The sequence below is a fragment of the Carcharodon carcharias genome, assembly GCF_017639515.1.
Source record: "Carcharodon carcharias isolate sCarCar2 chromosome 21 unlocalized genomic scaffold, sCarCar2.pri SUPER_21_unloc_4, whole genome shotgun sequence".
Lineage (NCBI taxonomy): Eukaryota > Metazoa > Chordata > Chondrichthyes > Lamniformes > Lamnidae > Carcharodon > Carcharodon carcharias.
Window position 1 is genome coordinate 153,206 of NW_024470578.1, and position 25,400 is coordinate 178,605.

The window sequence follows — 25,400 nt, forward strand, 5'->3', positions numbered from 1 at the left end:
GACTTCTTAAAGGAAAATCATGCTTAACTAATTTGATGGAGTTTCTTGAAGAGGTAACAGAGAAGATTCATGAGGGCAATGCTGTCACTATGGTGTACATGGACTTCCAAAAGGCATTTGTTGAAGTACTGCACAACAGATTTGTGAGAATAGTTAAAGCTCAGGTTACAAAAGGGACAGGAGCAACATGGATATGGAATTGGCTGCATAACAGGAAACAGAGAGTAGCAGTTAGTGGATATTTTTTGCACTGGAGGAAGGTTTGTAATGGAGTTCTACAGGGGTCTGTTATGGGACCATTGCTTTTCCTGACATACATTAATGACCTAGACCTTAGTGTAAAGGCAACATTTCAAAATCTGTGGATAATACAAATCTCAGAAGCAACACAAACTGTGAGGAGGATATTGTAGAACTTCAAAAGTTCATAGACAAGTTGGTCGAATGGGAGGAGAGGTGGCAGCTGAAGTTCAATCCAGCGAAATGTGAGACAATAAGTTTTGGCAGGAAGAGACAGTATATATTAGTGGGTACAACTCTAAAGGGGGTGCAGAAGCTGAGAGACCTGGGTGTATATGTGCCTAAGTCATTGTGGCAGGGCAGGTTGAGAGAATGGTTAATAAATGATACAGTATCCTGGATTTTATGAACAGGGGCACAGAGTACAAGAGCAAGGAGGTTATGCTGAGCTTGTATAAGACACTAGTTAGACCTCAGCTGGATTATTGCTTACAGTTCTCGGCACTGAACTTTAGGAAGGATGTGAAGGCATTGGAGAGAGTATAGAAGAGGTTTACGTGAATGGTTCCAGGGTTGAGAAACTTGAGTTATGAAGATAGATTGGAAAGCTTAGCATGGTGGCATGAGAGAAAAGATGCTCAGAGGAGATTTGATGGAGGCATTCAGAATCATGAGGCGTCTGGACAGAGTCTATAGGAAGAAACTGTTCTGACTCGTGAAAGGATCAAGAACAAGAGGGCACAGATTTAAAGAAGTTATTCAAAGAAGCAAAAGCGATATGTGGAGAAACTTCTTATGCAGCATTGCAATTAAATTTTGGAATGCACAGGTTGAGAGTGTGGCAGAGGCAGGTTCAACTGAAGCATTCAGGAAGGAATTAGACTGTTATCAGAAACGGGAGGACTTAAAGGGTAAGGTGGGAGAATGGGACTAGGTGAGTTGCTCTTTGGAAGAGCCAGTGCAAACACGATGGACCAAATGGCCTCCTTCTGCGTCATACCTATTGTGATGTGGTAAAAATTGTTGGTTAATCCTGACAGTCAATCTCTATCTCTATGTCTGTAAGAGACCAATAGACCATTGTTCTCCCAGTTTACATTCTCACAAGAAGTTCCAAATGTTTGTAGCACTGTGATCTTGTTGTGTGGTCAATAACATAGTCAGTCTTCTCTGTCAATCTTGTGCAGAAGGGCTGATGTAGGTATAATAACTTGGCCTGCAAGATACAGTCTGTGTGAGAGTGATTAGAATATGATTGTGTCATAGTTCGGTGAGACCTGATCGCTTACTGAGCTAGTGAGCCTGTATAAATGTAACTCAGGTAAACACAACTAGTCACAGTCCAGTGAGTTCTGATCACTGACTGAGTGAGCGAGTCTGTATAACTTAGTGATTTTCTGCTAACAAAGGGATTGCAAAATAAGAATGATTAATATCCAACTCCTACCATCTGCATCCTGCAAGAATGGAGCTGTTGGCTAATGTTCAGTAATTAATCTGTTTCAGTAAAGTCTGTCATACATTAACACAACATTGTTCTGCTATGCTCTATTTTTAACATGAATAAGCAAACATTTTTTACCTCTATGAGTTTGGGTTGTGAACTGGAATGTCTTCACTCTTCTCTGTTGATCTTATCCAGAAGGGCTATTCTGGAAAGAAGGGCTTGGTCTGTAAGATACGGTCAATGTGAGAGTGAAAATGGAACATTTTTATATCAAAGTTCAGTGACATCTGATCACTTACCAGGTGAGTCAGTCTGTGAAAATGTAACTCAGGTAATCACAGCTCCTGTAGGTGATTCTCTGGTTACAATGAGATCGATAAGAAAGGAATCAGGAGCTTGCAGTCCCACCCAGCATGGAGGAGGATGGTTTGGTCAATGGTGTCAAAGACTGCGGACAGATCGAGAAGGACTGTGAGGGAGAGTTTATCTTTGTCACATTCACATCAGATGTAATCTGTGACTTTGAGAAGAACTGTTTCGATACTGTGACAGGGGCAGGAATCTTATTGCATGGATTGAAACATGGAGTTCCAAGAATGATGGGCATGGATTTGGAAGGTGACAAGGGTTTGGGAGAGGGAAGGATGGAAAGAAATGGAGAGGTGGTTTGCAAGGACATTGGGGTCAAGGGTTGGTTTTATTGAGGAGAGAGCGATGATGGCAGATTTGAAGGAGAGGGAGAGCCCTTCAAAGGAATTAACGTGTGTTTGAGATATTAAAGAGACTCAACACAGTGTGTTTAACACAAAACTGTTAATTTAATTTTTATTCAGAGTGAGAACCACGATGACAGGGCTGGAGTTTATTAACATCAGCAGAAACAGGCCTGAATGAACATGGCTCAGTCTGGATGTGATTAACAGCAAAATCCAATCACTGCAGTTATTTGTGAACTCGCTGGTGTTTCAGCAGGTTAGCAGACTGAGTAAATCCCTTCCCACACTTGCAGCAGGTGAATGGCCTCTCCCCAGTGTGAACTCGCTGGTGCGTCAGCAGGTGAGATGACTGAGTGAATCCCTTCCCACATGTGGTGCAGGTGAAGTGCCTCTCCCCTGTGTGAGTGCGCTTGTGTGTCTGCAGGTGGGATGATTGAGTGAATCTCTTCCCACACTCGGAGCAGGTGAACGGCCTCTCCCCAGTGTGAGTTCGCTGGTGTAAAATGAGTTGAGATGATCGCCTGAACCCAGCCCCACAGTGAGAGCACCTGAATGGTCTCTCATCAGTATGAACAAGTTGATGGGACATCAGTTCCCCGGAACTTTTAAAGCACTTCCCACAGTCTGGGCATTTAAACGGTCTCTCATCAGTGTGAATTCGTTGATGTGTTTGTAGGTGGGATGACTGAGTAAATCTCTTCCCACACTCAGAGCAGGTGAACAACTTCTCCCCAGTGTGAACCTGCTGGTGTCTCACCAGGTTGTTCGAATGGGCGAATCCTTTCCCACACTCAGAGCAGCTGAATGGCCTCCCCTCAGTTTGAGTTTGTTCATGTCTCAGCAGGCTGGATAACTGAGTGAATCCCTTCCCACACTCTGTACAGGTGAAAGGTCTCTCCCCAGTGTGAATTCGCTGGTGCCTCAGCAGGGTGGATGAATCAGTGAATCCCTTCCCACACTCCGTACAGGTGAATGGCCTCACCCCAGTGTGAGTGTGCTGGTGTATGGTGAGTTCAGATGCTCGCCTGAACCCAGTCCCATAGTGAGAACACCTGAATGGTCTCTCATCATTGTGAACACGCTGGTGCACCAGCAGGTTGGATGAGTCAGTGAATCCTCTCCCACACTCGGAGCAGGCGAACGGCTTTTCCCCAGTGTGAACCCGCTGGTGTATCACCAGGCTGGATGACTGAGTGAATCCTTTCCCACACTTGGAGCAAGTGAACGGTCTCTCACTCGTGTGAACTCTCTGGTGCCTCAGCAGATTGGATGAATTAATGAATCCCTTCCCACACTCAGGGCAGGTGAACGGTCTCTCCCCAGTGTGAACTCGTTGGTGTGTAAGCAGGTTGGATGAATTAACAAATTTCTTCCCACAATCTGAGCAGGTGAACAGCCTCTTCCTGGTGTGACTGTCCCGCTGAGTTTCCAGCTGAACTGTATCAGAGAATCCCTTCCTACAATCTGCACATTTCCATGGCCTCTCCCCATTTTGACTGCATTTATGTTTTGATGGGTCTGATGATCGGCTGAAGCCTCGTCCACACACAGAACACGTGTACGGTCTCTCCCCACTGTGAAAGGTGCTTTTTCCGTCCATGTCCATAAACCGATGATATTCAGAACTCGATAAATTGGGCGACTCTATCAGATCCTGTTGTGATGTTTGGTTTGAGTTTTCCGACTCCAAATCCTCCCCTCCTAATCCCCTGTGAAATTGATTTAAAACAGGAAAAAGGGAGTGAGAGAGATCCCACAGAAACACAAAGGCAGGATGACGTTTCCTCAGGGGCGCAGGTTTCTGCCCTGGGTCTTCGTAGGACTGAAAAGACCCACAGATCTTTGGACATAGGGGGCAGGGCGTGCCACGAGGTAGCAGAATTCGGGAAACAGGATTTGCTTCCTTTTCTTTCTTTCTCTGTCGCCGCTCTGCCTCGTCAATAAGATATTGGGACTCAAAGGGTATTGCAACTTGATGGACAAATTGTCTCCATTCTGAACAATGGGAAACAAGCTCCTCCCAGTCATTCAAAAAATTGCCCCTTACAAATATGGTGACCCTTCATGCGCCCTGCAGCACATTGCCCCCAATAAAGATGGCGGCCGATAACCCGATTTATGGGGTTTGCGGCCCCCGCTCCGTGCATGCGGACAACCGCAAAGTTCAATTTTGGGGTTTTCTGATTGCACAACAAGTTTACCAATCCGCTCCACCCACCTGCCCAAGCGATCGCTCCCTCCGCACAACGATTCACTTCCTTACCGATTACGGGTCCGAGAAGCGTCTCTCCATCATCATTACTCACACTGCGCATGCTTCACTCCCAGCCCTGTCCCGCCCCTCATTCACTCGGATTGGTTGGAGGACCAGCCCCACCGTTTCCGCCACCCCCCTCTTCTTATTGGTCCGGAGCTGCCGTCAATCAGCCGGGCATTGTGACGTTTTCAGATGGTGAGAGCGGCCACAGACTCAGCCTGACTTGCTGATTCTTGGCAGCATTTTCTGTTTGGGAATTAGAGCTAGAGATGGATGGTCAGTTCCCCTCTGTCCGGGGGGATTCACACTCATTTCCCTAGTGCACTGATTATCATGTTTACTTTACATGAGAAAGTCCCCGGTTCAATTCCGGCTGGAAGCTTTGTGTTTACAATTGTTACTGAGGAGGAATTAACAGTGAGTTTAGTTTCATGTCGAACAGGGGGAAAGTTATTGTCTCATTCTGTAAAAGCTCCTTCTTCACCTTCAAACAGGGAACGATAATTCAGAGAAAAATGATCCACTGAGACCCTGATACAAGATACTGCAGATGCTGGAAATCCAACCTCAAAACAGAAAATGTTGGAAACACTCAGCAGGTCAAACAGCTTCTGTGGAGAGGGAACCCGAGTGGATGTTTCAGGTCGGTGATCTATCAACCAAACTGATAGGACTTAAAGATAGGGGATACCATGTCGGGAGACGGGGGCCGTGTGTCGGGAGACGGGGCATGTATAGTGTACACGTTGTTCACCTTCATAATTCACAACACTTTTCCTGATGTTCTTGAGCTGCCTCACTTTCTTTCCCATTCACTCCATTTGCTGATCTATCAGTAATGGACTTGCTGCCATCTCGAATAAAACTGTTTTCTCCACTAAGGCTCCGGTGGTATGTAATAGTCTTCATGACATCATCACACTGGGACTGGATGACATCATAGGAGTCCATTGTTTCTTAATGATCCACATCAATAACAAGAGGAAATATTAATAAACCTGAGCACATTATCTAGGCTGACACTCCAGGGTGACATTGAGGGACTGCTGCACTGTCAGAGACAGCATCCTTCAGATGAAACATGTAGATTCTCTGGTCACAATCTTCCAATCCTCCTTATATCATAGTGATGTAAAAGCACTGACAGATTGTAAATGTAACACCCCTGTTCAAAAACACAGCAATTCCAGGACAATCAGCTTCACATCAGTGGTGGGGAAAGGTTTGAGACAATAATCCAGGACAAACTCAACTTGGACTTGGAAAAGTTTGGGTTATTACTTTCAACATTTTCTGTTTTTAATACCGATACTTCTTTGGATCCCAAGGTGAAAAGAGGGTCTCTGTGCCATGTGGGGAGCTGGGAGTTGTCCATAAAGGTAACCAGCGGTGTGAGAACTGAAAGAATATAGATTTGGAAGGAGAAAAGATGCAAAAATGGAGCAGTCAGTAACAGGACATCAATTAGTCTCCTCTTATCCTGGAGAAATCAAGGACTTGACATTCTGAGAGTTTGAAACAAAAGCTGGTTTATTTAACAAATATCAAGATATTAAACTCCAACCCAGTTACAGAGATTATTATCACCAGTAGAAATAAACCCCAACTGTCATAATGAACATGGTTCAGTTCTGGATGTGATTAACAGTGTCGGTAAAAGCTGAATCGAGCATATTAAGGAGAACAGAGGGTAAATGGAAATAATTTCCACTGGTTAGGCAGTCTAGGAATAGGTGGGATAGTCTAAAAATTAGGACCAGACCCTTCAGCAGTGTAATTACATCTGATACATGACACAGAAAGAGGCCATTTGGCCCAGCCAGTCCATGCTGGTGTTTAAGCTCCTTCAGAGCCTCCACCTATCATTCCTCATCAAAATGTATCATTGTAACCATCTATTTCCTTCTCTTGTGCTTGCCTAGCTTTCTCTTAAATAATATTAGATGTCATTCCATGATTAGACAACACCTACTCAACAATCCTGACTGTGCTGAGAATTACACAAACAACCAATTTAAGATTATCAGTCGGTCTCACAATGTAGCTCAATTACACATGCTAGAAACTACATATATTCACATACAGGGCCCTGTCCTTTGCACAAATAAATGAACACATCCACAAAGTGCACTCTTTTCAACTAAACAAAAGCTATACGATTCACTTTTACCACTCCCAGTGGTAGCAAGTTCCACTTTCTCAACACCCTTTGGATAAAGAAGTTTCTTCTGAATTCTCAATTTGCTTTATTGGTGACTATCCAATATTTATGGTCTCTAGTTATGCTCTTCCCCACAAAAGGAAACATTCTCTATCTGCCTGATCAAAACCTCTCAGACAATGAATTGTAGAGTTCGTGCCAAAGATCAATTTGAGATTGAAGTAAAATATCAGAATTTTGTTGTAAACTAATTTCTGACGAGAGTTCCTGAATTATGGGGAAAAGTCAGAGACAGCTGTTCATAAATGGACACTGCAGCCCCGAGAACACAATCAGCTATAGGTCCAGAATATTAAACTTCAGACCTGTTACAGGGATTATTAACATCAGCAGAACCAAACCACAACTGTCAGAAGGAATATGGTTCAGCCCTGGCTGTGATTAACAGCAGCAACAATAGAATCTAACCCCTGCAGTCACTTGTGAATTCACTGGTGTCTGAGCAGGTGGGATGACCAACTGAATCCCTTCCTGCACTTGGATCAGATGAATGGCCTCTCCCCAATGTGAACTCGCTGGTGTCTCAGTAGGTTGGATGACTGAGTGAATCCCTTCCCACACTTGGTGCAGGTGAATGGCCTCTCTCCTGTGTGAATTCGCTGGTGTTCACTGAGGTGGAATGAAGACCTGAATCTCTTTCCGCAGGAAGTACAATGGAACGGCCTCTCCTCAGTGTGAATTCGCTGGTGTGTCAGCAGGTTGGATGATTGAGTGAATTTCCTCCCACACTCGGAGCAGGTGAATGGCCTCTCCCCAGTGTGAACTCGCTGGTGTATCAGTAGGTTGGATGATTTAATGAATCCCTTCCCACACTCGGAGCAGGTGAAGGGCCTCTCCCCAGTGTGAACTCGCTGGTGTACTTTGAAGTTGAAAGAAGACCTGAATCTCTTTCCACAGGAAGTACAGCTAAACGGCCTCTCCTCAGTGTGAATTCGCTGGTGCTTCAGCAGGTCAGAGGACACAGTGAATCCTTTCCCACACACTGTGCAGGTGAAATGCCTCTCTCCAGTGTGAACTTGCTGGTGTGTCAGCAAATTTGATGACTGAGTGAATCCCTTCCCACACTTAGAGCAGGTGAATGGTCTCTCTCCAGTGTGAACTCGCTGGTGTTTCAGCAGGGTGGATAACTGAGTAAATCCCTTCCCACAATTGGAGCAGGTGAATGGTCTTTCCCCCGTGTGAATTCGCTGGTGTGTCAACAGGTTTGATGACTGAGTGAATCCTTTCCCACACTTGGAGCAGGTGATTGGTCTCTCTCCAGTGTGAACTCGTTGGTGTGTCAGCAGGTGGGATAACTGACTGAATCTCTTCCCACACTCGGAGCAGGTGAATGGTCTCTCTTCAGTGTGTATCTGCTGGTGTGTCCGCAGGTTGGATAACTGAATGAATCCCTTCCAACACTCGGAGCAGGTGAACGGCTTTTCCCCAGTGTGACTGCGTCGATGGTTTTCCAGTCGGGATGGACGATTGAATCCTTTCCCACAGTCCTCACATTTCCACAGTTTCTCCATGGTGCCTGTGTCCCTCTGTCTCTCCAAATTTGATGATCAGTTGGAGCCTCATCCACACACAGAACAAATGTCTGCTTTCTCCCCACTCTGAATGGTGCAATGATTCTTAAGGTTGTGTAACTGGTTAAAGCTCTTTCCACAGTCAGTTCACTGGAACACTCTGATTCGGGTGTGTCTGTGCTTCGGTTCTTTTCCAGTCACACTGATGTTTGAAATCTTTTCCCACAGACAGAACAGACAAACATTTCCTCTTCCACAGTCAAAGATCCATGATATTCAGGTCTTGATGAATGGAGTGACTCTGTCAGATCTTGATGTGATGTTTGGTTTAAGTTTCCTGTGTGTAAATGATCTCCCTCTTGCACCCTGTAAACGGAATTTACAAAAACCATCACGGCAAGTACAGGATAGAAATTCAAAACAGACAATGTGAGTTTCTTTTGCACATTCTTTCCCCAAACATATGGTCAATCAAACTGAAAGAAGCCCAAATCAGCAAATAATTCCCAACAAAAGCAAAGGGAACCTTCCTAACTAAACCACAATGTTTTTCCAGTGTCTATGAGGCACTCTGTACCCTGAGATGCCCATCGGCTGTGGGAGGTATCAGGCGTACTGGTGGACACTGCACGTTCCCTCATCAGGGACACCTAGGCACGGACAAGACCACGAAGAGAGGCTGGCAGCCAATGTGACCAGACCCAAGTGTGTCACCCATCCTGGATCTACAAATTCCTCTCTTAACCAGGCCCATGAAGAATTACACCCCACCTTCACACTGGCCAAAGATTAGGAGCGTGGGGCTGAAGTGTCACCAAAAGTTGAGGATGAGCTCCTTCAGGTAACTCTGCAGGGGCTGCAACCTCTCACCCTGGCCCATGGACTCTTCTCGGCTGCAAACATCACCTGCAGCCTGGAACTGGGTGAAGCTGCTTCAAAACCTGTATCTCTAAACATTTACTGCGGAAACTAGGAGCCGGTTGGGAACCGGGACCCTGAAGCCCCGCCCACTCACTGTGACATCACCAACGTGGCCGCACATGCGCCCTACACCCTGCTGAAACAAGATGGCGGCCGTTAAACTTAGCCTGGTTTTATTATTTTTTTTATTCGTTCCTGGGATGTGGGCGTCACCGGCCGGGCCAGAATTTATTACCCATCCCTCGATGCCCTAGTTCAGGGGTCATTTCAGAGTCAATCATGTTGTTGTGGGCTCGAGAAAAAGATCCAGAGATGCCAACCCGGGACCTGCAGGTTTGTATTCGGGTTTTAAATCCTCCACCAGGTGTTTATAAACCCTCCCCGTCCATCTCCCGGCTCCATCGCTCCCGCCGCGTTTCCACATCCTCACCGGCTCCAAACGTGACCGAAACTTCTCTCCCCATCGACATCACTGACACTGCGCATGCTCCCAACGCTGTCCATCGCTGCGCCTGCGCACCGCTCCCCAGCAATGTGTATAGGGGGGTCATTCACCACCGCGGCGAATGCTGGGTAAGGACACCACCATTGAATGGCCAATCCGAAATGGTCATTTAATTGCGGTGATGAGATTGGGGCAGTGGCCACTCAATAAAATGGGGCAGTAGCCACTCAATAAAATTAGCAATCAAATTGTTCAGAAATTTAAATGTATACAGCATCCATTATCCACCCAGAAGAAGGGGAGTAGGAATTGACTATCTGAGTGTCCTCAATAGATACTTAAAGAGGGGGACATCATTCTCTGTATCTTTACTGAACAACGACATGCAAAGGGCGAAATGAACGACCTTTAAACACCATGTCCACTTAGCACAGATCTGTCTGAAACTCATTATAGAAGCTATATGAAGCAAAATATTGACAAATATTGAACCACTTACAAAATAATATTTAAATATATGTTGTGGGAGATGGTGGTATCATGGAAACGTCACTAAACTGGTAATCGACAAGACCAGCCTGCAGACTTTGTTTCAAGTTCCACCGCAGCAGTTGGTGGAATTTAAATTCAATTAATAAATCTGGAATTGAAAGCTAGCCTCAGTTCTCAAAAATCCTTCAGGGAAGGAAATCTGCCATCCTTACTTGGTGTGGCCCACATGTGACTCCAGATCTACCGAAATGTGGTTACTCTGAATGGCCCTCTGAAATGGTGTGGCAAGCCACTTGCTTCAAGGGCAGTTGGGGATGGGCAACAAATGCTGGCCTTGCCCACATTCCACAAAAGAAAGTTTTTAACAACCCTGGCACTGAATGGCTGCAATTTCAGAAGGAATTGAAGTCAGAGGGCCCAGGAGAGATGCAAGAGAACGGTTCCCCTTCCAAGGAAAACAAACCCAACTTCACCTAACTGAAGTTCATCATCTCTCGTGAATCTTTTCTGCACATTCTGTAATGCCTCACATTCATCCTGAAGTGAGGTGCTCAGAATTGGACACAATACTGCAGTTGGGACTAAGCCAGTGTTTATTCAGGTTTATTCTAACTTGTTGATTTTCTACTTTATTCCCCATTCCACATGCTTTATTCACTGCTTTTTCAGTCTGCCCTGCCATCTTCAATGATGTATGCACATATAGCCCCAGATTACGCTACTCCTGCACCCTTTTACAATTGTACCCCTTATTTTATTTTGTCTCTCCTCGTTCTCCCTACCAAAAAAAATCACTTCACACCTCTCTGAATTATATTTTACTGGCCACATGTCTACCCATTCCTTCATCCTGTCTATGTCTTCTTGAGGTTTATCACTATGCTTCTCACTGTAAACACAACTTGAAAATTTGGCTTTGTTTTCAAATTTTGCCCTGCACACACAAGTCTATGTCATTAATATATATCAAGAAAACAGTGGTCTTAACACCTACTCCTTGTGATCCCACTCTATATTTTTCTTCAATCTGAAAAAACAACCGTTCACCATGCATGTTGTTTCCTGTCACGCAGCTAATGCTGCCTCTGCCCCATGGGCTTTAACTTTGCTGACAAGCCTGTTACTTGGCGCTGTATCAAATACCGTTTAGCAGTTCATGTTCACATCAACCGTGTTACCCTCATCAACATTCTCTGTTGTGAGGAAAATGAGAAAAGTGATGAAATTGTAATAATGTTTAAAGACACTGATAACTGATAAGTAGCTCAATAAGTAATCAGATTTCAAGACAAAAAGTACAGATCACAAATTAATTTATCAGTAACTGAATTGAGTTATTAATAATATCAGGTAGAGTGTTTGGAATGGAAAAACGAACAATACTATGATGCTTAAAGTATGAAATGAAAGCAGTAAAAACTGGAAACTCCAGCAGGTCTGGAAGAATCTGTGGAGAGAGAAACAGAATTGACGTTTCAGGTCTGTGACCCAGTGAAATGGGGGAGGTGGGAAGAGGAACAGAAGGAAAGGTCTATGAAAGGCTGCAGGGCGGTACAGATTAACTGACAAAAGGCTTCGTGATGTAAGGTCAAAAGGAGTGGTAATGGCCCCATTAAAAAAACAAAAGACGTGTCTAGATTGGGTGTGAATGCCACGATAACAACAGTCTGAAAACAATGTGGAGAAAATGATAGAGAAATGAGAAAGGAAAACAAAGACTTAAAGAAACAAGAAACAAATGGAGGCAGAGATTATGAGAGAAAATTGTTGAAGTCAATTTGATTCCCGAAGTCTGTAAAGTGTCTCTTTTTGACCTGGCAATGAACTGTTACATTTCTATATATTCTCAGTTCAGATGAAAGGTCACAAAGCTGTCACATTAACTCTGTTTCTCTCTCCACAGATGAAGGCCTGACCTGCTGAGGAATTCCAGCATTTTCAGATTCATGTCAGGATTGTAAACTGTGAGAATTTTAAAGATATTGTCCTGAATTAATTTACCTCATCGACAACAAACGTCTCGGCCTCATGAAACTCCAGTCTCATTGTTTTATATTCGGGTCTGGGGGATAATGTTCACTGCTTTATATTCGGGTCTGGGGGATAATGTTCACTGTTTTATATTCGGGTCTGGGGGATAATGTTCACTGTTTTATATTCGGGTCTGGGGGATAATGTTCACTGTTTTATATTCGGGTCTGGGGGATAATGTTCACTGTTTTATATTCGGGTCTGGGGGATAATGTTCACTGTTTTATCTTCGGGTCTGGGAGATAATGTTAACTGTTTTATATTCGGGTCTGGGGGATAATGTTCACTGTTTTATATTCGGGTCTGGGGGATAATGTTCACTGTTTTATATTCGGGTCTGGGGGATAATGTTCACTGTTGTATATTCGGGTCTGGGGGATAATGTTCACTGTTTTATATTCGGGTCTGGGGGATAATGTTCACTGTTTTATATTCGGGTCTGGGGGATAATGTTCACTGTTTTATATTCGGGTCTGGGGGATAATGTTCACTGTTTCATATTCCGGTCTGGGGGATAATGTTCACTGTTTTATATTCGTGTGCGGGGGATAATGTTCACTGTTTTATATTCGGGTCTGGGGGATAATGTTCACTGTTTTATATTCGGGTCTGGGGGATAATGTTCACTGTTTTATATTTGGGTCTGAGGGATAACGTTCACTGTTTTATATTTGGTCCTGGGGGATAATGTTCACTGTTTTATATTCGGGACTGGGGGATAATGTTCATTGTTTTATATTCGGGTCTGGGGATAATGTTCACTGTTTTATATTCGGGACTGGGGGATAATGTTCACTGTTTTATATTCGGGTCTGGGGGATAATGTTCACTGTTTTATATTCGGGCCTGGGGGATAATGTTCACTGTTTTATATTCGGCTCTGGGGGGGATAATGTTCACTGTTTTATATTCGGGCCTGGGGGATAATGTTCATTATTTATATTCGGGTCTGGGGGATAATGTTCACTGTTTTATATTTGGGTCTGAGGGATAACGTTCACTGTTTTATATTAGGGACTGGGGGATAATGTTCACTGTTTTATATTCGGGACTGGGGGATAATGTTCATTGTTTTATATTCGGGTCTGGGGGATAATGTTCACTGTTTTATATTCGGGACTGGGGGATAATGTTCACTGTTTTATATTCGGGTCTGGGGGATAATGTTCACTGTTTTATATTCGGGTCTGGGGGATAATGTTCACTGTTTTATATTCGGGCTCTGGGGGATAATGTTCACTGTTTTATATTCGGGTCTGGGGGATAATGTTCACTGTTTTATATTCGGGTCTGGGGGATAATGTTCACTGTTTTATATTCGGGTCTGGGGATAATGTTCACTGTTTTATATTCGTGACTGGGGGATAATGTTCACTGTTTTATATTCGGGTCTGGGGGATAATGTTCACTGTTTTATATTCGTGTTTGATGGATAATGTTCACTGTTTTATATTCGGGTCTGGGAGATAATGTTCACTGTTTTATATTTGGGTCTGGGGGATAATGTTCACTGTTTTATATTCGGTCTGGGGGATAATGTTCACTGTTTTATATTGGGTCTGGGGGATAATGTTCACTGTTTTATATTTGGGTCTGGGGGATAATGTTCACTGTTTTATATTCGGGTCTGGGGGATAATGTTCACTGTTTTATATTCGGGCCTGGGGGATAATGTTCACTGTTTTATATTCGGGTCTGGGGGATAATGTTCACTGTTTTATATTTGGGTCTGGGGATAATGTTCACTGTTTTATATTCAGATCTGGGATAATGTTCAATGTTTTATATTTGGGTCTGGGGGATAATGTTCACTGTTTTATATTCAGATCTGGGATAATGTTCACTGTTTTATATTTGGGTCTGGGGGATAATGTTCACTGTTTTATATTTGGGTCTGTGGAATAATGTTCACTGTTTTATATTTGCGTCTGGGGGATAATGTTCACTGTTTTATATTCTGGGCTGGGGGATAATGTTCACTGTTTTATATTCGGCTCTGGGGGGGATAATGTTCACTGTTTTATATTCGGGTCTGGGGGATAATGTTCATCATTTTATATTCGGGTCCGGGGGATAATGTTCACTGTTTTATATTTGGGTCTGAGGGATAACGTTCACTGTTTTATATTAGGGACTGGGGGATAATGTTCACTGTTTTATATTCAGATCTGGGATAATGTTCACTGTTTTATATTTGGGTCTGGGGGATAATGTTCACAGTTTTATATTTGGGTCTGTGGAATAATGTTCACTGTTTTATATTCAGATCTGGGATAATGTTCACTGTTTTATATTCGGGTCTGGGGGATAATGTTCACTGTTTTATATTCATGTCTGGGGGATAATGTTCACTGTTTTATATTCAGATCTGGGGGATAATGTTCACTGTTTTATATTTGGGTCTGGGGGATAAAGTTCACTGTTTTATATTCGGGTCTAGGGGATAATGTTCACTGTTTTATATTCAGATCTGGGATAATGTTCACTGTTTTATATTTGGGACTGGGGGATAATGTTCACTGTTTTATATTCGGGTCTGGGGGATAATGTTCACTGTTTTATATTCGGGTCTGGGGGATAATGTTCACTGTTTTATATTCGGGTCTGGGAGATAATGTTCACTGTTTTATATTCGGGTCTGGGGGATAATGTTCACTGTTTTATATTCGGGTCTGGGGGATAATGTTCACTGTTTTATATTCGGGTCTGGGGGATAATGTTCACTGTTTTATATTTGGGTCTGGGGGATAATGTTCACTGTTTTATATTCGGGTCTGGGGGATAATGTTCACTGTTTTATATTGGGTCTGGGGATAATGTTCACTGTTTTATATTCGGGTCTGGGGGATAATGTTCACTGTTTTATATTCGGGTCTGGGGGATAATGTTCACTGTTTTATATTTGGGTTGGGGGGATAATGTTCACTGTTTTATATTCGGGTCTGGGGGATAATGTTCATTCTTTTATATTCGGGTCTGGGGGATAATGTTCACTGTTTTATATTTGGGTCTGAGGGATAATGTTCACTGTTTTATATTAGGGTCTGGGGGATAATGTTCACTGTTTTATATTCAGATCTGGGGATAATGTTCACTGTTTTATATTTGGGTCTGGGGGATAATGTTCACAGTTTTATATTTGGGTCTGTGGAATAATGTTCACTGTTTTATATTCAGCTCTGGGGATAATGTTCACTGTTTTATATTCGGGTCTGGGGGATAATGTTCACTGTTTTATATTCATGTCTGGGGGATAATGTTCACTGTTTTATTTTCAGATCTGGGGGATAATGTTCACTGTTTTATATTTGGGTCTGGGGGATAAAGTTCACTGTTTTATATTCGGGTCTGGGATAATGTTCACTGTTTTATATTCAGATCTGGGGATAATGTTCACTGTTTTATTTTCATGTCTCGGGGATAATGTTCACTGTTTTATATTCGGGTCTGGGGGATAATGTTCACTGTTTTATATTCGGGTCTGCAGGATAATGTTCATTGTTTTATATTCGGGTCTGGGAGATAATGTTCACTGTTTTATATTTGGGTCTGGGGGATAATGTTCACTGTTTTATATTCGGTCTGGGGGATAATGTTCATTGTTTTATATTTGGGTCTGGGGGATAATGTTCACTGTTTTATATTTGGGTCTGGGGGATAATGTTCACTGTTTTATATTCGGGTCTGGGGGATAATGTTCACTGTTTTATATTCGGGCCTGGGGGATAATGTTCACTGTTTTATATTCGGGTCTGGGGGATAATGTTCACTGTTTTATATTTGGGTCTGGGGATAATGTTCACTGTTTTATATTCAGATCTGGGATAATGTTCACTGTTTTATATTTGGGTCTGGGGGATAATGTTCACTGTTTTATATTCAGATCTGGGATAATGTTCACTGTTTTATATTTGGGTCTGGGGGATAATGTTCACTGTTTTATATTTGGGTCTGTGGAATAATGTTCACTGTTTTATATTTGCGTCTGGGGGATAATGTTCACTGTTTTATATTCTGGGCTGGGGGATAATGTTCACTGTTTTATATTCGAGTCTGGGGGATAATGTTCACTGTTTTATATTAGGGTCTGACGGATAATCTTCACTGTTTTATATTCAGATCTGGGATAATGTTCACTGTTTTATATTAGGGTCTGGGGGATAATGTTCACTGTTTTATATTTGGGTCTGATGGATGATGTTCACTGTTTTATATTCAGATCTGGGATAATGTTCACTGTTTTATATTTGGGTCTGGGGGATAATGTTCACTGTTTTATATTTGGGTCTGTGGAATAATGTTCACTGTTTTATATTCAGATCTGGGATAATGTTCACTGTTTTATATTCGGGTCTGGGGATAATGTTCACTGTTTTATATTCAGGTCTGGGGGATAATGTTCACTGTTTTATTTTCAGATCTGGGGGATAATGTTCACTGTTTTATATTTGGGTCTGGGGGATAATGTTCACTGTTTTATATTCGGGTCTGGGATAATGTTCACTGTTTTATATTCAGATCTGGGATAATGTTCACTGTTTTATATTCGGGTCTGGGGGATAATGTTCACTGTTTTATATTCGGTCTGGGGGATAATGTTCACTGTTTTATATTCAGGTCTGGGGATAATGTTCACTGTTTTATATTCGGGTCTGGTGCGGATTAAAATGAGGAGCCTCTTCAATTGAGGAGAGTAACTGCATTTTTGGTATGACTTTAAACAAAATGAACTATCCAGGTGTGAGGGACAAACATTTTCCGATTTAGAGCAGTCAGTTAAGGCGAGCTTGAATCTAAATCCTTCAATTCTGTAAATTTAAACTAAAAGCAGACAAGCAGGAAGCTGCTGATGGTTAAAGGGGCCGGGATGGTGTTGAGGGGAGGTGTCTGGAGGAAGCCTGACACACACACTGCACAGGGTGAGTAGAGGAAAGGGAGGAATTACTTGATTAAACAGGGAGCCAGGGACAATAGCGGAAGGCGGGAATCACTGGGAATGGAGCAGCGGGATAAAGACACCTCAGAGAATCATTGAATGGTTACAGCACAGATGGAGGCCATTTGGCCCATCCTGTTTGTGTTGTCCACTGAAGGAACAATTTTCCTAGTGCCACCTCAGGGCTATGGGCCAAGTGCTGGAAAATAGGATTGTAATAGATAGGTGTTGATGGCCAGCACGGACATGATGGGACGAAGGGCCTGTTTCTGTGCTGTACAACTCTGATTCTATGACTTCCCTCCCTTTGCCCCGTTGCCCTGGGATTAAACAAGTCTTAAACAAGACTTGTATGAAACAAGGTGTTTAGGCGATGGGGGAGCAGCAATAAAGAAAAACAACCTTTTCACACAGTGAATTGGGGGCGGGGTGCAGGACAATGTAACTGTGCAGGTCAGTGAGGATCCCCAAAGCCCATCAGCCGTCTGCATGCTGTATATAGAGGGCCCTGGGGAAGGGGAGAATGGAACCATTTGGGACACCGCACAAGGTGAGAGGTCACCCATCCCCCCACTCCCCTGGCTACACAAATGACTCACCTTGGACTGTCCCACACCTGGGCTGGGCGGGGTTAAGGTGCAGGAAGCTGCAAGCTGGTAGGTTGAGCTGTGAACTGGGTGGAGTTGGGGGGTTTGAATGACGGGTCTGGGGCTATATCAGTATGTGTTCATACTGACAACAGACTGCTCAGATGCTCTCTCTGTTGGACTGGGTTCAGGCAATCACTTAATCTCACTGTGCACCAGCAATTTCACACTGGGGAGAGGCCATTCACCTGCTCCAAGTGCGGAAGTCGATTCACTAGTTCTTCCACCCTGCTGAAACACCTGTTTAGACTGTGACAAGAGCTTTAAAAACCCACATTCATTGATGGTTCACCAGTGCATTCATTCCGGGTCCACTCCATTCATCTGCTCTCACTGCGGGTAGAGGTTCAGGAGGTTGTCCATCCTGCTGCAACACCAGTGAGTTCACACTGGGGAGAGGTCATTCACCTGCTCCATATGTGAGGAGGGATTCTCACTGATGGAAGATCTTTTAAATGTGTAGATTGCAGAAAGCGTTATAAAAGTTCTGTGGAGCTGATGTTCCATCAATGTGTTCACACTGACCAGAGCCTGTTCAAGTGCTCTCTCTGTGGGACCGGGTTCAAGTGATCATGTGAACTCAGTGTTCACCAGTGCACTCACACTGGGGAGGAGACCATTCATCTGTTCTGTGTGGGAGAGATTCACTCCGTCATCCCACCTCCATACCCATTAGTTCTGAAGAGGAGTCATACTGACTTGAAACGTTAACTCTGTTTCTCTCTCCAAAGATGCTGCCAGACCTGCTGAGCTTTTCCAGCATTTTCTGTTTCTAATTTTAGATTTCCAACATATGCAGTATTTTGCTTTCATCTAAACATATCGACTTGTTTACATGGGTCAGAAAGCTTTTCAAAGTTCTGACCATGAGCCGAGATTTAAAAGCAAAATGGGTGCTGAGACACAAACACATTCACATTGGGGAGAGGCTATTCACCTGCTATGTGTGTGGGAGGAGATTCACTCAGTCATCTCACCTATTGACACCCCAGTGAGTTCACAAGCGACTGCAGGAATTGAATTCTGCTGTTATTGCTGTTGTTAACCACATCCAGGACTGAACCATTCTGACAGTTAGAGTTTGTTTCTGTTGATGTTCATAATCCCTGTAACTGAACTGAAGTTTAATATTCTGGATAAATGTGAAATAAATCAGGTTTATTTTAAACACGTTGTGGATTTTTGCCTTTCCCACCTGGGTATTTAACATCACCTGGCTGGAGCTCAGGAAGGACAATCTGGGTCGTGGATCATACAGCAGGAACAGAACTTCAGCCTGGACACAGTCCCTCAGGGTCACACTGAGAGGGACAAACAGCACTTTGTTCTTTCTCATCTCTCTTCACTGACAGCAAAGCCCCCGTGTGGGTTAATCCTGAGGTGTGTAAGAAATGTGTCCCAGCCGCTCTCTTCCATGGTTCAGAGCTCCTAGACACGGATCAGAAGGCTCCTTTACAACTGTGTTTAGAGTCAGGAGGAACAACGGTGTTGTCAAATCAGAGATTGGTGTAAAACTGTGATCTGTTTCTGACTGAAAGGGAAAATCAGTTTTAAATTTCCAGTCTGAAAATGACTGTGCTAATTATTCTATGAAGATTTACTGTGTTTGTGACAGACCAAAATCGATTACTTTAAGGCAGAATTAAACCCATTTGAAATAAATTTGCAAAATTCTGTATTAAAATAGCAGGTAGATGATTTCAGAGGTATCTGTTAACTGCTGGGAGAATTATACAACAGATAAAGAAAGACCTGCAGCACATTTCCTGGAGTTCCCTGTTTTATTGATGTGTGTTAGACACCAGGATAACTAAAAATACTCATCCCTGAACATCCATGTGGTTGCGACCCTCAAAGTTATTCTGGGATCACTCCCACTGTGTAGCTCCAGCACTGACCCTGCTGCAGGTTGGAGGCTTGGGGAGTGGGCCCTCCAGGAGTGGATTGGGAGAAAGCAGTGTTTCAGTATCCGGACTAATATACGGTGAGGAACCAGAGGAATCCTTACTGAGGAACTGTCTGGGGCTTTACCTCTCAGTGTAGGTCTAGGGGGTGAATGATTCCCGACTCCCTGAACTGCCAGACACTGAACCCAGTTTGGAACAAGATGAATTCAGTGTCCAGGAGAACTGGGACCAATATCACCCACAATTGAGGGAGAGAAAAGCAGCCATTAGAGAAGAGATCTTTGGGAAAGAAGATGGTGAATAATTGTGGGAATAACAGCAAAGCTTTCCCAGCTCCATCAGGAGTGGGAAGATGGTTAAAGGTAGTTTCGAGCCACTGAAAGACAGTTGAGGACAGATTGAATCAGATTGCCAGGCTATGACAGAGCTGTTAAATGACTGTTTCACATCAGTCTGCACTCCTGTGGATGATGCTCAGATTCCAGCTGTGGGATGTGCTGTCGACAATAACATCATCAATATTAAAATAGAAAGGGATTGTCACCCTGGAGAAAATAGGAAATCTCAAACTAGATGGTGCTCCAGGTCCAGATGATATCCACCCAAGGGGGTTTAAAGAGATGTGACGGGTGCCCTGTGAGCCTCTTGTCCGTATCTTCAACAGCTCAACAGAGTCAGCGATTGTTCCCTGAGATCGGAAAGTAGCTCATGGTGTTCCCACTTTCCATATCAGGGAAAAATCAGAGCCAGGGAATGACAGGCCCATCAGTGTGGCCACGATCACAGGGAAGATGCTTGAAGGTTTCTGATTCTGTTTCTGATCACTGGGGGAGAGAAGGATCCATTAGAGATCCTCAATATGGATTCTGGAAAAGAATGTCACACCTTAGAAACCTGTTTGTGTTTTGTGAAGAAGTTGCTGTGCTGGTGGATGAGGGGAATCAGGTTGACATTGTCTATCTCAGGGTGTAATCCAACACCAGCATCTTGTATTGACACAGAGGGTTGTGAGGCTGGAAGAAGTTACAGAGATACTGAGGATCTGTTTGACATTGTCTATCTCAGGGGTGTCAAATCCTTTTCCATGGTGGCTCTGATCCAATATCCTGGCACTGGGAGAGGGCCACATTCAGCAGAAGTTATTAAAATGAAACAAGATACTGATAAACTTTATCAGTATTCACTGAAATCTCGATTTTATTTACTGCTCCTGCTGCTCCCGATACCTGGCACCTCTTCACTTGACCCATCACATCAACACTTGGAGCAAATGACTGGGCTGAAGCCTGTCTTGGATAAAAACATGAGGACCACTTGTCAGCACAGAATCAGAGAAATTTACAGCACAGAGGAGGCCATTCAGCCCATCATGTTTGTACTGGCTGAAAATGAGCTATCCAGTCCAATCCCACTTTCCAGCTCTTGGTCTGTAGTCTTGTAGATTACAGCACGACTGGTGCATATCCCAGTCCTTTTTAAATGTGAGTATTTCTGCCTCTACCGTCCTTTCAGATAGTGAGTTAAAGTTCCCCACCACCCTCTAAGTGAAAACATTACTCAACTCCCCTCTAATCTTCCCACCAATTACTTTAAATCTCAGCCCCCTGGTTACTGACCTCTCTGTTAATGAAATAGGTCCTTCCTATCCAATCTATCTGGGACCCTCATCATTTTATACACATCAATTAAACGTCCCCTCAGCATCCTCTATTCCAAAGAAAACAACACCCACCTCTCCAAATCCTCCTCAGGGTTAAAATCACCAGTCCTGGCATCATCCAGATAAATCTTTCTGTGCCCTCTCCAGTGTGATCACATCCTTCCTGTAAAGTGCTGAATAGAACTGGACTGTGCTCTAACTAGTGTTTTTTATATTTCTAGAATAACCACATTCTCACCTTCCATTCACTTCAATGTGAGGGAAACTCAGCTGGAACCTGTCAGCATCTGAAAGATATTTACAAATTTTCGAGGGTTCCTTACATTTGGGGTCTTCCTCTGTTCTGTCCACTCGAGGTGTTAGATAACAGGCTTTCTCCTGTGAATATCGAGCTGGAGTTTTGGGCCATGAGGCGTTTCCTTGTTCATCTTGTTGACTCTAAATATTGAATTGTGTGGTTTCAGACACCAGGTAATCAAGCTGACAACAGATTGTCTCACACTGACTTTATTAACAGCACTGCAATCATACAGATAGAGTATAGTTCCCCAATCCAGAATAGGGATAATCACAGAATCTTTACAGTGCAGGAGGCCATTCGGCCCATCGAGTCTGCACTGGCTCTTTGCAAGAGCATTCCACCTAGTCCCACTCCCCTGCCTTATCCCATAACCTTGCACATTCTCTCTTTTCAGGTAGCAACTCAGCTCCCTTCTGAATCCCTCAATCGAACCTGCCTCTACTGCCCTTTCAGGAAGTTCGTACCAGATTCCAACTACCCTGTGGGTGAAAAAATGTTCCCTCACATCACATTTAGGGAGGGAATTTAAAAGCTTCACATCAAGGCACAGCCACCAATGATGGAATAATTATAATACTGGGTATTCAAGAGGGCAGAATGAGAGGAGCACAGAGGGTCATGTGACTGGAGATTACAGAGATAGGGAGTGACGAGGCCATGGAGGGATTTGAAAATGAGGATACAAATTTTAAAATTGAGCCATTCCTTGACCAGGAGCCAGTGTCGGTCAATGAGCACATGGGTGATGAGTGAATGGAACTTGGTGTGAGAAAACTCATGGACGGCAGAGCTTTGGATGATCTCACGTTTCCATATGGGGGTGGGGTGAATGTGAGGGGTCGGCCAGGAATGTATTGGAATCATCAAGTCTAAAGGTAACACGGACATGAATGAGGGTTTGAGCAGCAGATAGCCAGAGAGTGGTGAATCTATGGAATTCATTGCCACAGAAGGCTGTGGAGGCCAGGTCATTGAGTGTATTTAAGACCGAGATAGATAGGTTCTTGATTGGTAAGAGGATCAAAGGTTACGGGGAGAAGGCAGGAGAATGGGGTTGAGAAACTTATCAGCCATGATTGAATGGCGGAGCAGACTCGATGGGCCGAATGGCCTAATTTCTGCTCCTATGTCTTATGGTCTTATGAGCTGGGGTGGGGTGGATACAGGCAACATTATGGAGATTGAAATATCTGGTATTAGTGATGGTATGGATATGTGGTCAGAAACTCATCTTGGAGTCAAATATGAGACTAAGATTGTGAACAGTGTGGTTCAGCCTCGGACAGTTCCTAGGGAGAGGGATGGACTCGGCCGTTAGGGAATGGGATTTGTAGTGGTGACCGAAGATAATGACTTTGGTTTTCCCAATTTTTAATTGGATGAAATTTCTGCGCATCCAACACTGGATGTGGGATAAGCAGTTTGATAATTTAGTAACAGTGGAGGAATGGAGAGGGACGGTGGTGAGGTAGAGCTGGGTGTTGTCAGCGTACATGTGAAAACTAACACGGTGCTTTTGGATGATGTCATCGAGTGGCAGCATGGAGATGAGAAATAGGAGGGGCCAAGGATAGATCCTTGGGGGACACCAAGTACAAGGACTTTGGAGAGGAAAGGGAGGTTGGAGATGGGGCGGTAGTTTACAATGACGATTGTGGAAAAAGTTTTTTTTCAGGATGGGTGATGATGGTGGATTTAAAGGTGAGGGGAACAATACCAGGAGAGAGACAGAAACATTAGCTGATATTGTTGAGATGGAGAAGTTGGGTGGTCAACAGTTTAGTGTGAATAGGGTTAAGGCAACAGAGGTGGGTCTCATGGACAAGATAAGCACTGAGACAGCATGAGGGGAGATGGGAAAGAAACTGGGGAAAGATGTGGATTCTGGGCTCGGACAAGGGGGAGTTTTAGAGATAGTTTGTCCCGGTGGACTACTGGAAGGGAGACAAGCAGCAGAGGGATCTGATCGGATTGTCCCAATCTTAGTGACAAAGAAGCTCCATGAGCTCCTCACACTTGTTGTTGGAGGTGAGGATGGAGGAGACAGGGGAGAGGGAGAGGCCCTTCAAAAGGAACTAACTTGTGTTAGAGAGATTAACCAGATTCACCAGACAGTGCGTTTTACACAAACTTGATTTATTTGACTTTTATCCAGAATATTAACACCTATAACTGGGCTGGAATTTATGAACATCAGCAGAAATACTCCCCAATGAAAATCGTTCAGTCCCGGGTGGAATTAACAGGAAAATCTCATCATTGTATTTACTTGTGATCTTAAAAAGACTCAATATTGTGTGTGTAATACGAAGCTGATTTATTTGACTTTTGTCCAGAACATTAATGCCTACAACGTGACATTAATGCCTATAACTTAACATCAGAGAAACAGACCCTAATGAACATCGTTCACTCCTGAATGTAATTAAAAGTAAAATCCAATCACTGTCTTTATGTGTGAACCCGCTGGTGTATCAGCAGGTTAGATGACTGAGTGAATCCCTTCCCACACTGGGAGCGGGTGAACGGCCTCTCCTCAGTGTGAACTCGCTGGTGTGCAGTGAGGTGAGATGCTCGTCTGAACCCAGTCCCACAGTGAGAGCACCTGAACGATCTCTCGTCAGTATGAACACGTTGATGATGCATCAGTTCCCTGGAACTTTTGTAACACTTGCTGCAGTCTGGGCATTTAAACAGTCTCTCCCCAGTGTGAATTCGCTGGTGTCTCAGCAGGTTAGATGAGTGAGTGAATCCCTTCCCACACTGGAAGCAGGTGAATGGTCTCTCCCCAGTGTGAACTCGCTGGTGTGTCAGCAGGTGCGATAACTGAGTGAATCCCTTCCCACCCTGGGAGCAGGTGAACGGCCTCTCTCCAGTGTGAACTCGCAGGTGCCCAGTGAGTTGAGATGCTCGCCTGAACCCAGTCCCACAGTGAGAGCACCTGAACGGTCTCTCGTCAGTGTGAACACTTTGATGGTACATCAGGTCCCGGGTACTTATAAAGCACTTCCCACAGTCTGGGCATTTAAGAGGTCTTTCGTCGGTGCGAACCCGCTGGTGTTTCAGCAGGTTGGATGAGTGAGTGAATCCCTTCCCACACTCGGAACAGGTGAACGGCCTCTCCCCCCTGTGAACTCACTGGTGTTGTTGCAGCCCTGTCGATCGAGTGAATCCCTTCTCACACTCAGGACATGTGAACGGCCTCTTCCCAGTATGAACTCGCTGGTGTTGCAGCAGGTTGGATGACTGAGTGAATCCCTTTCCACACTCAGAGCAGGTGAATGGCCTCTCCCCACTGTGAACCCGCTGGTGTTTAAACAGGTCAGACGACTGAGTGAAACCCTTCCCACACTCAGAGCAGGTGAACGGTCTCTCCCCAGTGTGGACTCGTTGGTGTCTCAGCAGGTCAGATGAATGAGTGAATCCCTTCCCACACTCAGAGCAGGTGAACGGTCTCTCCCCAGTGTGGACTCGTTGGTGTCTCAGCAGGTCAGATGACTGAGTGAATCCCTTCCCACACTCGGAACAGGTGAACAGTCTCTCCGAAGTGTGAACTCATTGGTGTTGCAACAGGTCGGATGAGTGAATGAATCCCTTCCCACATTCGGAGCAGGTGAACGGTCTCTCCCCACTGTGAGTGCGCCAATGAGTTTCCAGCTCAGATGGGC

General features: G+C 44.2%; 3 protein-coding genes across 3 annotated transcripts; all 3 read right to left on the minus strand.

The window, feature by feature from the left end:
- Nucleotides 1-2,485: 2,485 nt before the first annotated feature.
- LOC121273454 (gastrula zinc finger protein XlCGF26.1-like) lies at nt 2,486-4,107 on the minus strand. The gene has a single exon (XM_041180621.1). It carries the CDS (start codon nt 4,007-4,009, stop codon nt 2,630-2,632), a length of 1,380 nt encoding a protein of 459 aa, XP_041036555.1. The 5' UTR covers nt 4,010-4,107; the 3' UTR covers nt 2,486-2,629.
- A 2,065-nt stretch (nt 4,108-6,172) lies between these two features.
- On the minus strand, nt 6,173-9,303 carry LOC121273455 (gastrula zinc finger protein XlCGF8.2DB-like). Its single transcript, XM_041180622.1, has 2 exons — nt 9,164-9,303; nt 6,173-8,758 (listed from the first exon to the last, which is right to left on the minus strand). The coding sequence occupies exon 2, from the start codon at nt 8,390-8,392 to the stop codon at nt 7,364-7,366; it is 1,029 nt and encodes a 342-aa protein (XP_041036556.1). The 5' UTR covers nt 8,393-8,758; nt 9,164-9,303; the 3' UTR covers nt 6,173-7,363.
- A 14,781-nt stretch (nt 9,304-24,084) lies between these two features.
- LOC121273456 (zinc finger protein 664-like) lies at nt 24,085-25,088 on the minus strand. Its single transcript, XM_041180624.1, has one exon. It carries the CDS (start codon nt 24,712-24,714, stop codon nt 24,184-24,186), a length of 531 nt encoding a protein of 176 aa, XP_041036558.1. The 5' UTR covers nt 24,715-25,088; the 3' UTR covers nt 24,085-24,183.
- Between the last annotated feature and the right edge of the window lie 312 nt (nt 25,089-25,400).

Bases quoted from the DNA above. Each gene is read 5' to 3' on its own strand.
- LOC121273454 (XM_041180621.1), bottom strand. From the start codon at position 4,009: ATGGACATGGACGGAAAAAGCACCTTTCACAGTGGGGAGAGACCGTAC.
- LOC121273455 (XM_041180622.1), bottom strand. From the start codon at position 8,392: ATGGAGAAACTGTGGAAATGTGAGGACTGTGGGAAAGGATTCAATCGT.
- LOC121273456 (XM_041180624.1), bottom strand. From the start codon at position 24,714: ATGTACCATCAAAGTGTTCACACTGACGAGAGACCGTTCAGGTGCTCT.